Raw genomic sequence first — 13,404 nt, forward strand, 5'->3', positions numbered from 1 at the left:
TCCCAGCAGTTTGATATTTAGGGTGTTGAGGCGCTCTTATATGTCACATAACTGCTTTTCATCCTAAAGCTTGGCAAGGGCTTTCCTTTCCTATTCATGAAACTGATGATTTCCTTTCATGTTCATCATAATGTCAGACATGTATTTACAATTGGTTTGAAGTTTACATACACTAAAGTGGAAATTATTAAAACTCCTTTTTTAACCACTCCCCAGAGTTGTACCTTTCAAACTCAGTGCCTCTTTCCTTGACATGGAAAAAAAAAATCAATCAGCAAGTCTGGCTCATCCTGAAGGTATCTTGTTCATCGGTACAAACAATAAGCAGTAAGCAAATAGAAACACCATGGCACCACACAGGCATCACACTGCTCAGGAAAGAGATGCACTCTGCTTCCTAGAGATGAACGTACTCTGTCAGGAAAAATACAGATCAATCCCACAACAACAGCAAAAGACCCCGTGGGGATGTAGGAGGTACAAAAGTGTCTGTATCCGCAGTAAAGCAAGTCCGTTCTTGACAGAACCTGGAAGTAATGAGTGTAATGCTCAACAGCATGTGTGCCTATTAGTGGCAGCTATTTTATGGTTGTGTCATAATGAAAACAGATTGCTTTTAACACTTCTAGACGCTTGTATTACAGCACTGTGTTTTGCAGCCTGTTTAAAGGAAGTTCCTACCACACTGTTATTATCTTTTTGCCAGCATACATGTTTTCTAATTGTTTGATTTTATAATGGCATTCATGTCATCAGTGTAACAGTGTTCAGGAGCAAACTGTCAAGTCTGAGATCTCTTTCCCACTTTCCTACAAGCATATGAATGCACATGGCAGAATATTGACCTGTCTTTCAAACTATCCCTGTACAACTTTTTCAATTCTTGGGTTTTATCACGAGAGAGAGCCGGAATTCCTCTGATGAAGTCTGCTAACAAAGGAGCTCTTGAAATTAGTGTCAACATGCACTGAAATATTTTGTTGCTATTGTTGTTTTCAGGGGTCCTTCAGATGATGCAGTCAAGGATTGGTGCTCTGCAGGCAGCTGTTGACAGGTAAATATGTTTTGCTGTAGATTAGATGTATTTATTATAAACATCTACGCAGATACGATTGCCTTCTAGGACTGCTGATTCACATTTACACACCTGTTTATTACGAATGTATGTATCCTTTGCTGGGTCGTGGAGGAATTCAATGATTGTGTATTTGATTTGAGTCTATAAAGCCTCTGAAAAAATTGGCTCCAATTTTTTTTCTCGGCAATGTTACCTATTTCTGACAACATAAGCAACAATCAAAGTTTACGTTTTGACAAAAACATCCTCAATTATTATATATTAGGAGTTTAACACTCAAAAACTCAACTGCTCTGCTTGTGTGGTTTGAACAGATTTGATTGACAGTGGCCTGGTAACATAAGCAGAACAACTCACAACTCACAACAGCTTTGATTCAAATTTTGCCAAATTCTGATTTGAGCATGACATAACTTTTTTCCAACTGGCTTTGGAAAAAATGATGTGTAGGACCCCATCACTCAAAGTTAGGTGCTAATTGAGAAAATAGGGTTTCAGGACCTTTAGAAGTTCTGTAAAATTGATATATAACATATAATTGATATATATGATATGTAAGTACTTCAACTGTAGAGACAAAATGTTATTCCTAAAGATGCCTTGCCTTTCTTGTCCATCTATCATTACATCCTGAGGAAAACTAGATAGTGTAGATGTGTGTTGTGGGTTTGTGTCTGTCAGTGGATTGAACCAGCGATCTTTTAGGATTTCTCAACTGGACAAAATTATGAGTAGAAACTGAGGCCTCTCAAGTGTTGAATTTCAGTCTTACCCTAAACAGGTGGCAGGATTTTTGTTTCCACCATTCCCTCCCCCAATTTTGGCACAAATCACAGCTCACAGTGCATGTAGTGGGCCAAACCACAAAACTGTGATTCAGCTTGATGAGCACTGTTTGAACAGCTTAATCGTGAAAGGAAATCAATAACAATATCAGCACCATTTTTCTCTGTTTATCCACTAGTCAATAAATGCAATAAATGTTAGCAACTTTACCTCACTGATTTTAATAATTTCAGGCAAGTGTCTATGTGTCCCACCTTTAGTAGGTTTAGATAAGAAAGTGTTAGTTCAACTCTTACTAATAAAAACAATATCTTTGGATTGATTATTATCTTTAGACAATAATCATAGCTGCAAATAACATAGTGCAAATATCCTATTCTCAAATTTTCTCAGGTTACTGAGTTTTTAAACCTCAGTTCGTAGGAATCTTGGTGTCATTTTAAACTGCAGCCTCAGCTTAGATGAACACATTAAGTCTATGTTTCAGTCTTGTGCGTTTACATGTCAAAAACACTTCATAGATTTGACTATCTTTCCAGCATTAACCTGGAAATGTATTTACACCTTCATCACCCATCAACTGGACTGTTATAACTTTCTGGCATCTGTATGAGTTCTCTATCCTGTTTACAGTTATTACATGCATGTCTTTCCAGAATAAGGATGAAGATTGTTGACCCATACAACAAGATTGTGGCCAGGATCACCCAGCTTGCCAGACTGCAGGTAACTATCCACCACACAATTGATGATGGTCTTATATAAACTTTTTTGTGGCTGTGTGTGTTTTTACATCCATTTTAAGATGGCAAATAGTTCTTTGTATGGAAGTTTTTGTATAGATGATAAAATATTATTGAAACTGCGGCTATCAAAAGGTCTTAGGTCTCTCTTTGAGGTAATGGCTCTGTGTCACTGTCTCAATTTTCGTGAGTGTGTGTGTGTGTGTGTGTGTGTGTGTGTGTGTGTGTGTGTGTGAAAAAGAGAGAGAGAGAGGCGTAGGGTGTTGAAAAAGTATGCCTTGAGTTCTGTTTAAAAAAAGAAAAACGTACTGCAGGTCCATAGAAACTGCCCAAACCACATTATTGAACACATATCACACGAACTTCTGCATTGACTGGAACTCTTTGGTGAGGCATGGCAGTAGTGATGATGATGCTTGCAGCTGGTATACCAGGTTTGGGTCCGGCAGTCTTTCGCAGAACCAAGTCTTTGCAAGAGCCAGTTTTGAAAATAACTGCTCTCAGCAGTGGGTCGTTGCTTTGCAGCTCAATGATTTCTGTGACAAGGATGGTTTTGGATATAGCTTGCATCAATTTTAATCTCGATTTGGCAGGTCCACATAGGTAGCAACAATACAGAGTCTCTGTTAATGTACAGTCAATCAGACACCAAGCAGTCACAGGCGGGCAAAGATTCAGGATGTGCTAAATACCAAGTCTTTGAGTCTCTTTTCATGTTTGGTGCAGCAAACACCAAACAGTCTCAGGCAAACCAAAATCCAGGAAGCATGTGGCAAGACTTGTGCTCAGGGACAAAAGACAAAAATCAGGGACCAGGAGAGCAGGCGTAGTCGGAAACAGGCAGGTTCAAAAACAGGAGATCTGTCCATATGAAATTGCTGCAGAGTATTGTACAGGAACAATGGTCAGCCTGGCCAAGAGTGAGTGTGGCAGTGGCTTAAATACTGCACTGATTGCTATGAGTCCCAGGTGTGTGATCCAATGAGTGGGCAGGTAAGCCTGGCTGAGTGTGGAAAAGCACTGATTGCATAGGTGAGCAGATGAGGAGACAATGGCAGAGGGTAAGAAAACTCAATACACTGACAGATTTCATGTTGTAGGTTGTCTTGCACATCACATAGTTCCACATTAAATGGCATAGCAAATATGTTCAATACCTTTAGTTTACTTTTCATGTTCTGAAACATCTCTTCAAATGCCTTAAGGACTTTTGCACACTCACCAGTTTGTTCAGATGTCATACCAGGCCTTGTTCTCGCTGAGTAGGAAAATGCACAGTGTTACCCCTTTCGGTGTGTCTGTGAAGATTCTTGTTCATCCAGGTCGCAGTACATCGAAGTGCCTTCCAAAGGCAACTGGACTTGCTTGAGCTTCTCATCTCTCACCCAATGGAGTAATGGATGGAGTCATTATAGTCATTGTTTGAATTGGTTGCTCAGTGACAAAAAGCGACATGAAGCACTCCTTCACAGATTCTCCTTCTGAATGAGGTTTCGACTTCTTAGCTCTTAGCTTGCTTATCATAAAAACTTGCCTCCATAACATTGTCTCTGTCTTGTGAAAGCTGCTTGTTGGCACCTGAACTCTGCCAAAGAGCACTAACTTTATCCATGTGCATTTGTCTGTGCATCTCATTCAGTTTAACATGTTTTGGGCTGTAATGACTCTCGAGATTGGCTTTTTTCATTACTGCTACTTGTCCTCATAAACTAACTTAGGCACACTGGCTTGCCCTTTACTTTAACAAAAAATAAAAAATAATCATCACTCAACACTCAACTTTTGTGTTGTTGATAGGCCGTTACATATGTTGAATTCAGGTACCACTCAGAAGAATGTGTTAGTTTGTTATGTTATGCTATTTTCTTTATCACAGAAAAAAAATAATTGCTGTTTTTTTTTTATATATATGAATTGCCTTGTGGGCTGGATCAAGCAGTCTTGTGGGTCATATACGGCCCAGAGGCCGGAGGTTCCCAACCTCTGGTCTGTGGGAATTAATGCAGCTGAAGTTAAAATATTCACCAAAATGACATTTGCACATGTTTAACAAGTTTCTAAAATTACATTTACAGTCAACTTAAAGAGACCATATTACGCTTATTTTCTGGCTGATAATTTTGTTTTAGGTGTCTGCCAGGACAGGTTTTCATGCTTCAGTGTTAAAAAACATGTTATTTTTCTTGTGGTTTCCAGTACTAAAGCAACACTTTTGTCATTGACACGCCTTATTTTAGTTCCAGTCCTCTAGAACTCCTACCTCCCGAACAGCCCAGTCTTCTCTAAATGGTCAGCTCAAACAGGCCTTTGTAGACACTACTCACAGTGTTGCCTGTCAGCTCTGACGTGTTTTTAGCTTCCAGCTAGCCTTACTTTTACTGTGAATATTACCACAATAACGGCTTCTAAAATAGAAACTCCATACCTGGAATGAAGTCATTTTTATGGCAAAGCCACTTTGGCCCGATAAATGCAAGTTTTATTGTGGTATTATGGCCAAATTGTCCGACACCAAGGCCAATGGAAATGTTACCTTTTTCTGCCTGCATATATCACTCTGGTTGAATTTTAGAACCTGTTGTCAAAACGAAAAAAATTCCAGGGTACGCTACAAAAATCCTCATCTACTTAACCACATCAAGTGCTTGATAAAGTTTATGAACCTCGTTTTTAAGGTCATGTCACAGCATCTCAATTGGATTCAGGTCAGGACTTTGACTAGGCCACTCCAAAGTCTTCAAAGTCTTCGTGTTCTTCTTAAGCCATTCAGAAGTGGACTTGCTGGTGTGTTTTGGATCATTGTGCTGCTGCAGAACCCAAGTGCGCTTCAGCTTGAGGTCACGAGCAGATGGCCGGGCATTCTCCTTCAGGATTTTTTGGTAGACAGCAGAATTCATGGTTCCATTTAACACAGCAAGTCTTCCAGGTCCTGAAGCAGCAAAACAGCCCCAGACCATCACACTACCACCACCACATTTTGCTGTTTGTATGATGTTCCTTTTCTGAAATGCTGTGTAACTTTTACGCCAGATGTAATGGGATACACACCTTCCACAAAGTTCAACTTTTGTCTTGGCAGTCCACAGAGTATTTTCCCAAAAGTCTTGGGGATCATCAGGATGTTTTCTGGCAAAACTGAGACGAGCCTTTATGTTTTTTTTGCTCAGCAGTGGTTTTCGTCTTGGAACTCTGCCATGCAGGGCATTTTTGCCCAGTCTCTTTCTTATGGTGGAGTCATAAACACTGACCTTAACTGAGGCAAGTGCGGCCTGCAGGTCTTAGGATATTGTTGTGGGGTCTTTTGTGACCTCATGGATAAGCCGTCGCTGCGCTCTTGGGGTAATTTTGGTTGGCTGGCCAATCCAGGGAAGGTTCACCACCATTAGGGTTTTGCCATTTGTGGATAATGGCTCTCACTGTGGTACGCTGGTGTCCCAAAGCATTAGAAATGGCTTTATAACCTTTTCCAGACTGATCTCATTAACTTTGTTTCTCATTTGTTCCTGAATTTCTTTGAATCGCAGCATGATGTCTAGCTTTTGAGGATCTTTTGTTCTACTTCACTTTTTCAGGCAGGTCCTATGTGTGTGGCTAGAGCAATTGAACTCAGCTTTCCAAAGATGTGATACACAGTTAATTTATGTTTTTTGTTTTTTTTTTTGGGGGGGGGGGGGTTAAATGAACACCTTCATTTAAAACCTGCATTTTGTGTTTACTTGTGTAATCATTCTTTTTTGTCTAATATTTACATTTGTTTGATGATCTGAAACATTTAAAGGTGGCAAACATGAAAAAAAAAAAAGAATCAGGAAGGAGGCAAACACTTTTTCACACTACTGTAATATCTTGATGAAAAAGTCTACTATTTTGTATTTATTTATTTTAAATTTAAAAGAAAGAAAGAAAAGTGACTTGAAAAACATGCCCTTTATTAACAAATCAGTGTATTATTTATTTACTTACTTATTGCCCATTTTGCCTCCTGGCAAGTAGGGCAGCAACAAAGGTTCTCCACTCCGGTCGATCCTGGGCTGTTTTCTGGACACCTTCCCATGTCAGGCTCATAGATTTCATTTCTTCCTCTACTGTGCAATGCCTGGTGTTCTTGGGTCGTCCTCTCTTTCTTTGTCCTTCAGGTGTCCAGCGAAGGGCTATTCTTGGGATGCTGTCTTGCTCTCTTCTCAAAACATGCCCAATCCAATTCCAGTGCCGCTTTGTTACAATGCTATCCATGCTGTCGTGTTGGCATCTTGTCAAAGGATCTTTGTTTGTTATCTTGTTGGGCCAAAAAATCCAACAGATTCTTCCGAGACTGCTTGTGTGGAAGACTGACAGTTGGCATATGTCACTTGCTGTCATTCTCCAGCATTCTGCGCCATACAAGAGGGTGGATAGCATGCAGCTCTGATACAACTTAAGTTTTGTCTTGGTTCTATATTGCTGGGATTTCCATATGTTCAACATTCTGAATGCATTTCTGGCTTTGTTGATTCTGTTTTTTATGTGATTGTGTGCACCACCATCAAATCTTACGGTACTCCTTTGTTGTTTTTAGAGCTTCACCATACACATGTGTGTAGTGGATCTGAGATGTTTAGTGCCATCACTTCAGATTTCCTCGGGTTTATTTTCAGGCCAACTTGCTGTGCAAAGTAGCCGAGACATGATGTCTTCTCTTGCATGTGTTGGTGAGTATGTGAGACTAGATCATCAGCAAAAACAAGGTCTTCCAATGTTGAGAAGAGGGTCCAAATCTATTTGATTTTGATCCCTTCCATTTGGAGAGTACCATGTTAGCTTGTAAATGTCCTTGTGTTGGAACAGGGTTCCCCCAATGACGAGGTCATGCATGGTGCAAAACTCTGCTAGCCTCTCCCCATTCTCATTCATGACTCCACAGCCTTCCCTTCCCATGTCCCTGTCGTGTTTTGTGTTGCTGTTTCCCACCTTGGCGTTTAGGTCCCCCATCACTATCCTCATGTCATGTCTTGGTGTAGTTTCCAATACAGCCTGTAGTTGTTCATAGAATTCATCCTTCAAGGCCTCATCGCTGTCATTTGTTGGAGCATAACACTGGATGATAGTTGTGTTGATTTGTTTTCCCCTCAGTCAGATCTTCATGAGCCTACTGTTGACAGATTTCCACTCTATCAAGCTCTTCTCTACTCCTTTCTTCATAATGATGGCTATTCCTTCCCTGTGTTATTGGTCATCCCTCCCGTAGTACAGCACTGTTTCTCCCGTGCTTATTGTAAGTCTCCCTGATCCTGTCCATCTGCTTTCACTTACTCCTAGTATATCTATGTTGTATCTTCTCATCTCTGATGTTACTTGTACTAATTTGCCTGTATCGTACATTGTTTTTACGTTCCAAAATCCTAACCTAGTCTTAAGTTTGGCACTCAGAACGTTCACCTTCCTGCCACTGGCTTCCTTTCGGCTTTCACCGATGGCAGTCATCCGAGCATCTGACGATAGCCCTGGAAGTCCATCATGACCAGTAGTGTTGATTCCTTCTGTTGCTGTTTTTGTAACGTGCTTGTTTGTTACAAGACATAGTTGTTAGCCCTGTGCTCAACCCAAAACCTGGAGGACCAGTGGATTGCTCTTTGTCTAGCCTCTACCCTTCGACCTGTCCAGCATGGGGAGCCCTACCAGGAGATAAATCTCCCACTGGCATAGCTCTAGGGGTCATTGAGACACACAAGCTCCCCAGCTACTACAAGGTTGCAATCCAACGGGGAGAAATCAGTGTACACAGTATTTTTATTCATGTAAAATTTGTTTTTCCTTTTAATTTAAAGTGCTTCTGCTTTCCTTCTTTAGGGAAGTTCTGAAGTTCTGCAAGGGCATTTGTTGTGATAGCTTACACCTTCCAGTTTGGTTCAGTCACTCCTGCGTCTTTTGGTGCTGTCCTGCCAGCCATGCTAGCATAGCTGAGCCCCTGCTTAGTTGCTCTAGATTTGGAACTTAAAGCAGTCATTTCAAAAAAACATTTCTCACAGGCGATGCCAGCATGGTCTACAGAAGCAACTAACCACAAAATTAACTTATGGATTATATTTCTATGGAAAATTTGCACACCTCCATCAAAAGCTCAGAAACAGAACCCCTCTCCATCTGGTTACCCCTCATTCATGTATTTAATTCAATTTAATTTAATTTAATTTAATTATGTATATTTATTTATTTATTTTACCTTTTCACCAATCACAATTTGAGCACACCCACATCAATTATAGTATCTATTCCTCTATGGAAAACCATTTACATACATGCATACATGCACACTCACATACATACATACATACATACGTACATACATACAGTATATACCAAAGGGGAAGCGACAAAGGAAGGAGACAAAGGGGAAAAAAAAGGGGAGGTGAATTAATAATGATAGTGGAAATTACTCTGTTTCATTTATCCACAGTACTATAATTATAGAATACATATCAATACCCATAATGTAAATAATAACTTTACTACCTGCATGTCTGTTATCATTGTTTATTCTTTTCCTGTTTATTCTATTATATATTTTTTGTTTATATTATATTTAGTATATTATATTTATTATATTTACTTTCCTTCACTTCTTTCTAATACTACTGCTAAATATACTATTTTTTCTTCTCTTTTTTCTTTTGCCTCAATTTGGCCTTTTTAAATTTCCCTTTCTATACTTTCTGTTCAGTTTTTTCATCATCCCTCTGCTCTATTGACCAACTACTCAGAATGCACACATGCACACACGCAGACATGCTCCTTTAGATTTTTCCTGTTTGGAATGTAAAATGTCTAGAATTTAGATTTGTTATTATAAGCCATGCCCACTTTCAGTCAATCATTCATTAAAAAATATGTATTTTTTGACTGGGGCTTGACCTTGGATCGCAGAAACGCATGTAGTTGATTGCGAGATGCCAACTTTTTGCAGTTGTAGCGCCTTCTTGTGGTAGAAGATCATCCAGAAGTAGGTGGAATCTGTAGCCCACTTGCCCATTTTGATGACTGTCGGTCGTATGGATTTTGCTGCACAAACACTTGTAGCGGAAATAACTAGGAACAAAGAAAGAGCTAGACCTGTGGGCAGGTATGGGTCTGAGCCCCTTGTACAAGTTGCACTTGCCAGCCCTTGGAGGCAATGCAAGTCGGGCCGATGGGTGTGATACAGCACTCTCTACACACTATGAGAGTAGCAAAGAGATGCGAAAGACATAACATCACTTTTTGTACTTGAAGGAAGATATTCCTTCTCAACTTTTCCATTTGTCAAATTTGATGATAAAAAGATTGGCAGAAACTTGGTTTAGGGATGCAGCCCCAAAAGGTGCTGACAAGGACAAAGTGACAGACCGTGGTGGGTGTGTGAGTTTGATGATTTGATTATGTCATCATTTCTCTCTCTTCCTGCTCCAGGTGGCCTGTGACCTGCTGCGGAGGATCATTCGTATCTTGTACCTGAGCAAGAGGCTCCAGGGTCAGCTACAGGGGGGCAGCAGGGAGATCACCAAGGCTGCTCAGAGCCTCAATGAGCTAGGTAAGGACAGAAAGCACCACTTCAACATAGGCTTATTGCTAATATGTTTATGTATATGACATCTAATGGTGGGGTTGCAGTTTGTAACCAACTGAATATCTCGTGCTTCACCTTCCCCTATGATGGCCACTAAAAACATGAAAGCCAATTTCTAGAGTCAGTGTTTGGTTTGTCTGTTCTGGGCTAAACATGGTGGTGCAATATCGTAGACTCTTATGAACAATTCTGATTTCATACGCTAATGAAAATATTCTCACAGATTTATATTACATTTCTGACATATTCTGGCAGTAGTAGCTGCCTAAATTGTACACATTGGACCTTTAATGCTGAAACACACATTTCACCCACAGACATTTTTAACAAAATAAAAAGAAATTACATTAACATTTTACTCACCTAAAAAATAACATTCTATCTACTTACAGCAATGGGTGACCTGTAAAAGTAATTGTTTTCCCAAGTAGTACACATACAGTACTTTCAGAACTCTGCGTTGTCCCTTTCGTTCTTATTGTTGCTTTTTTCTTTCTTTTTATCTTGTTCTTTCAGGTGGACACAAAGCAGGATATTTGACTGCAGAAAATGTATAGGGAATAGTGGCAGGCTATACTAGAGTTTATAGTTCGGATGTTGTGTGGTCTTCAGAATCACAGAAAGAGGATATCATGCAGTAGCTTCAGTGATAATAGCACCGTTGACCTTAAGATCAGAGCATATGACCTGCTGTGTCAGCTGTAGGGTGCATGGCATCCTGTTTGGGAAGGGCTCGACAGGTTACACTCTATCCAGAACTTGAGGACTCAAACATACATATACAAAAAGATCATCAGAGCTTTCATATTTTTAACAATTTAGGAATATTTTAAAAAGCACAGGATCATTTAGTAATTCTGCCAAACTTATAGATGCTTTCATATCATATCGTTTCACCTAACCTTATTCTCGGTTTTTAAATGAAGTACCTTTCCCTAGTTACTTATGGCTGCTCACCTCTTACATGTTAGTTTTTTGTCATGTTACCAATAAGCATTAAATCTCAGGTACGTAATGAATTAAATTACGATTAGCAATGACCACAATATGCTGCACTCTTGTCCCCAGTGCTTTCTTGTGGACTTCTCTGTAAGTAATGCAGTGTGCATTCATATGTTTTTGGGGGAGTGGCTTGCATGGCAGGCCTGAAAGGAAGAGATGGGATTTTTTTGATAGTATACTTTCAAAACTTAGCTTACTCTTGTCCTCAGTTACTAACCCTACTTTTGTTTCACTTTTCATTTAAATTTTTGTTCTTATTTTTAAATAAATTTAAAATCTTACTTGTGAAACACATTGCCATTTAGAACTAGTGAAATCTAAATTTCAATTTTGAAAAAAAAAAAAAAAAACACTAAAAGAGGTAATAACACCATGGTACCCAGTTCAACTCCAGGCAGGGAGAATTGTTCTATCTAATAATGGCTGGAGAGGTTTAGAGGACTGTGTGACCTTCTGGTGTCAGCAGAAGAAAAGTGATATTGATGCACTGCATGTCACTGACACCAGTTATCTATTAGACCTACTGCCTCTAGTTATCGGAAAGCATTAAACGTGACAGATGGGGTTCACAAGAACAAGTAACAGTAACACACACACACACACACACACGTTTGGTTTTCATCACTTTTGGGGACATTACATAGACTTACAATCATTTCCTGGAAACTTACCCTAACCATAACCATAACCCTTACTTGCCTAACCTTAACCCTTAACCTAACCTTAACCCAAATTTAATGCTTTGCATTATGGGGACCTGCATGTTAGGTGAGTCCCCAAAAAAACTCTAGATTTATCAGTAGACTGTAAGTTATATTGGGAAATACTGAACAGTACTCAATACTGGGCAGATAACACATAAAGACAGATAACTAGATTCCCAACCACCCCCGGAACACGTGGTACCATGATGTCCAGTTCAACCCCAGGCACCCTAGATACATAGACTTGGTCTCAGTCCCTTGATAAGAATTGTTCTGTTTAACAATGACTGTGTGACCTTCTGGTGTGAACAGAGGAAAAGTGATATTGATGCATTGCATGTCACTGCCACCTGCTATCTATAAGCCATACTACCTCTTGTTATCACAAGGCATTGAGCGTGACAGGGCGGGTTCACAACACACACACACACACACACACACACACACACTCACACACACACACACACACAGGCACGCAGAAATTCCATGGCTGTAAATAGCTTTTAAATTAAGTAAGCATCTTTTGTGCTCTCCAGCATAGCAACAAACTCTTATAGGTGTTGTAGTGTTGGCTTCTGGTGTGTGCTGTGCCAGTTGGTTGTTGTCCAACCAGTCCAACAATATCTTGAGTGAGCTTTGCTGCTTTATATTTTATTATTATTCATTCTGTGGGACCTGAAATCACATCATTGGAGTTTAAAGAGGGTTGTCTGTAGAATAATATGATTCCAGTGCTGTTTGCTTTTCCCAGAGATTACCTCAGTTGAAAAATTTTTAATAAGATACACAATATAAGCAGTAGCCGAATTATGCAAAATTATGTCTACATAGTACTTATGTGTACTTTTGGTCTGTGGCTGTTTTTAACCATGCTAGTGGCATGGCTCTATGGATGGCAGTGTTGGTGGGTTAGTGGACCACAAATATCTCAACAACTATTGAATGGATTGCCATGAAATTTTACATAGACATTTATGATCTCCAGATCATCTCTTATGAGGTTGGCATGCAATGAAATTTCTCAACAGCCAATGGATAAATTTGCCATAAAATTTGGGACATACATTGATATATCCCTCACAATACACTTTAATCACTTTTTGTGGTCCTGTTCACTCCAAATTTCAATTTCATTGATATAGCACCAAATCACAACAGAAGTTGTCTGAGGACACTTTCCATATAGAGCTGGTACTCTTTATCTACAGAGACCCAACAATTCCCTCATGAGCAAGCATTTGGTGACATTTTCATTTATGGCCAAATATCTGCAAAACTATTTGCATTCCCATCAACCTCAGTGATTCGATGTATTTAGTGCTATTTAGCAAATCTTAGCATGTTAAAATGCTAAACTGAGATGCTGATCATCAGCATTGTCATTGTAAACACTTTAGCATCAGACACCAGCTTTAGTTTGAACAATAGATGTAAAGGCTGTCATTTCTTTACTATATGGCATAACAGACAGTGGCGCCTTCGCAGAAGACAGTGAAGAAGTCACTAAATTTC

The 13,404-nt window shown here is 39.6% G+C and overlaps 1 protein-coding gene across 3 annotated transcripts in view; it reads left to right on the forward strand.

Annotated features, from left to right (window-relative positions):
- The window catches only part of cog5 (component of oligomeric golgi complex 5), a 157,756-nt gene that overhangs the window by 12,616 nt on the left and 131,736 nt on the right, over positions 1-13,404 (forward strand). For all 3 annotated transcript variants that reach the window (XM_076721821.1, XM_076721822.1, XM_076721823.1), the window contains exons 4-6: positions 1,000-1,054; positions 2,521-2,590; positions 10,030-10,150. In XM_076721821.1, the coding sequence (XP_076577936.1) occupies positions 1,000-1,054; positions 2,521-2,590; positions 10,030-10,150 (246 nt within the window). The remainder of the gene's footprint in view (positions 1-999; positions 1,055-2,520; positions 2,591-10,029; positions 10,151-13,404) is intronic.

This window comes from Chaetodon auriga, chromosome 22 (assembly GCF_051107435.1).
Source record: "Chaetodon auriga isolate fChaAug3 chromosome 22, fChaAug3.hap1, whole genome shotgun sequence".
NCBI classification, from domain to species: domain Eukaryota; kingdom Metazoa; phylum Chordata; class Actinopteri; order Chaetodontiformes; family Chaetodontidae; genus Chaetodon; species Chaetodon auriga.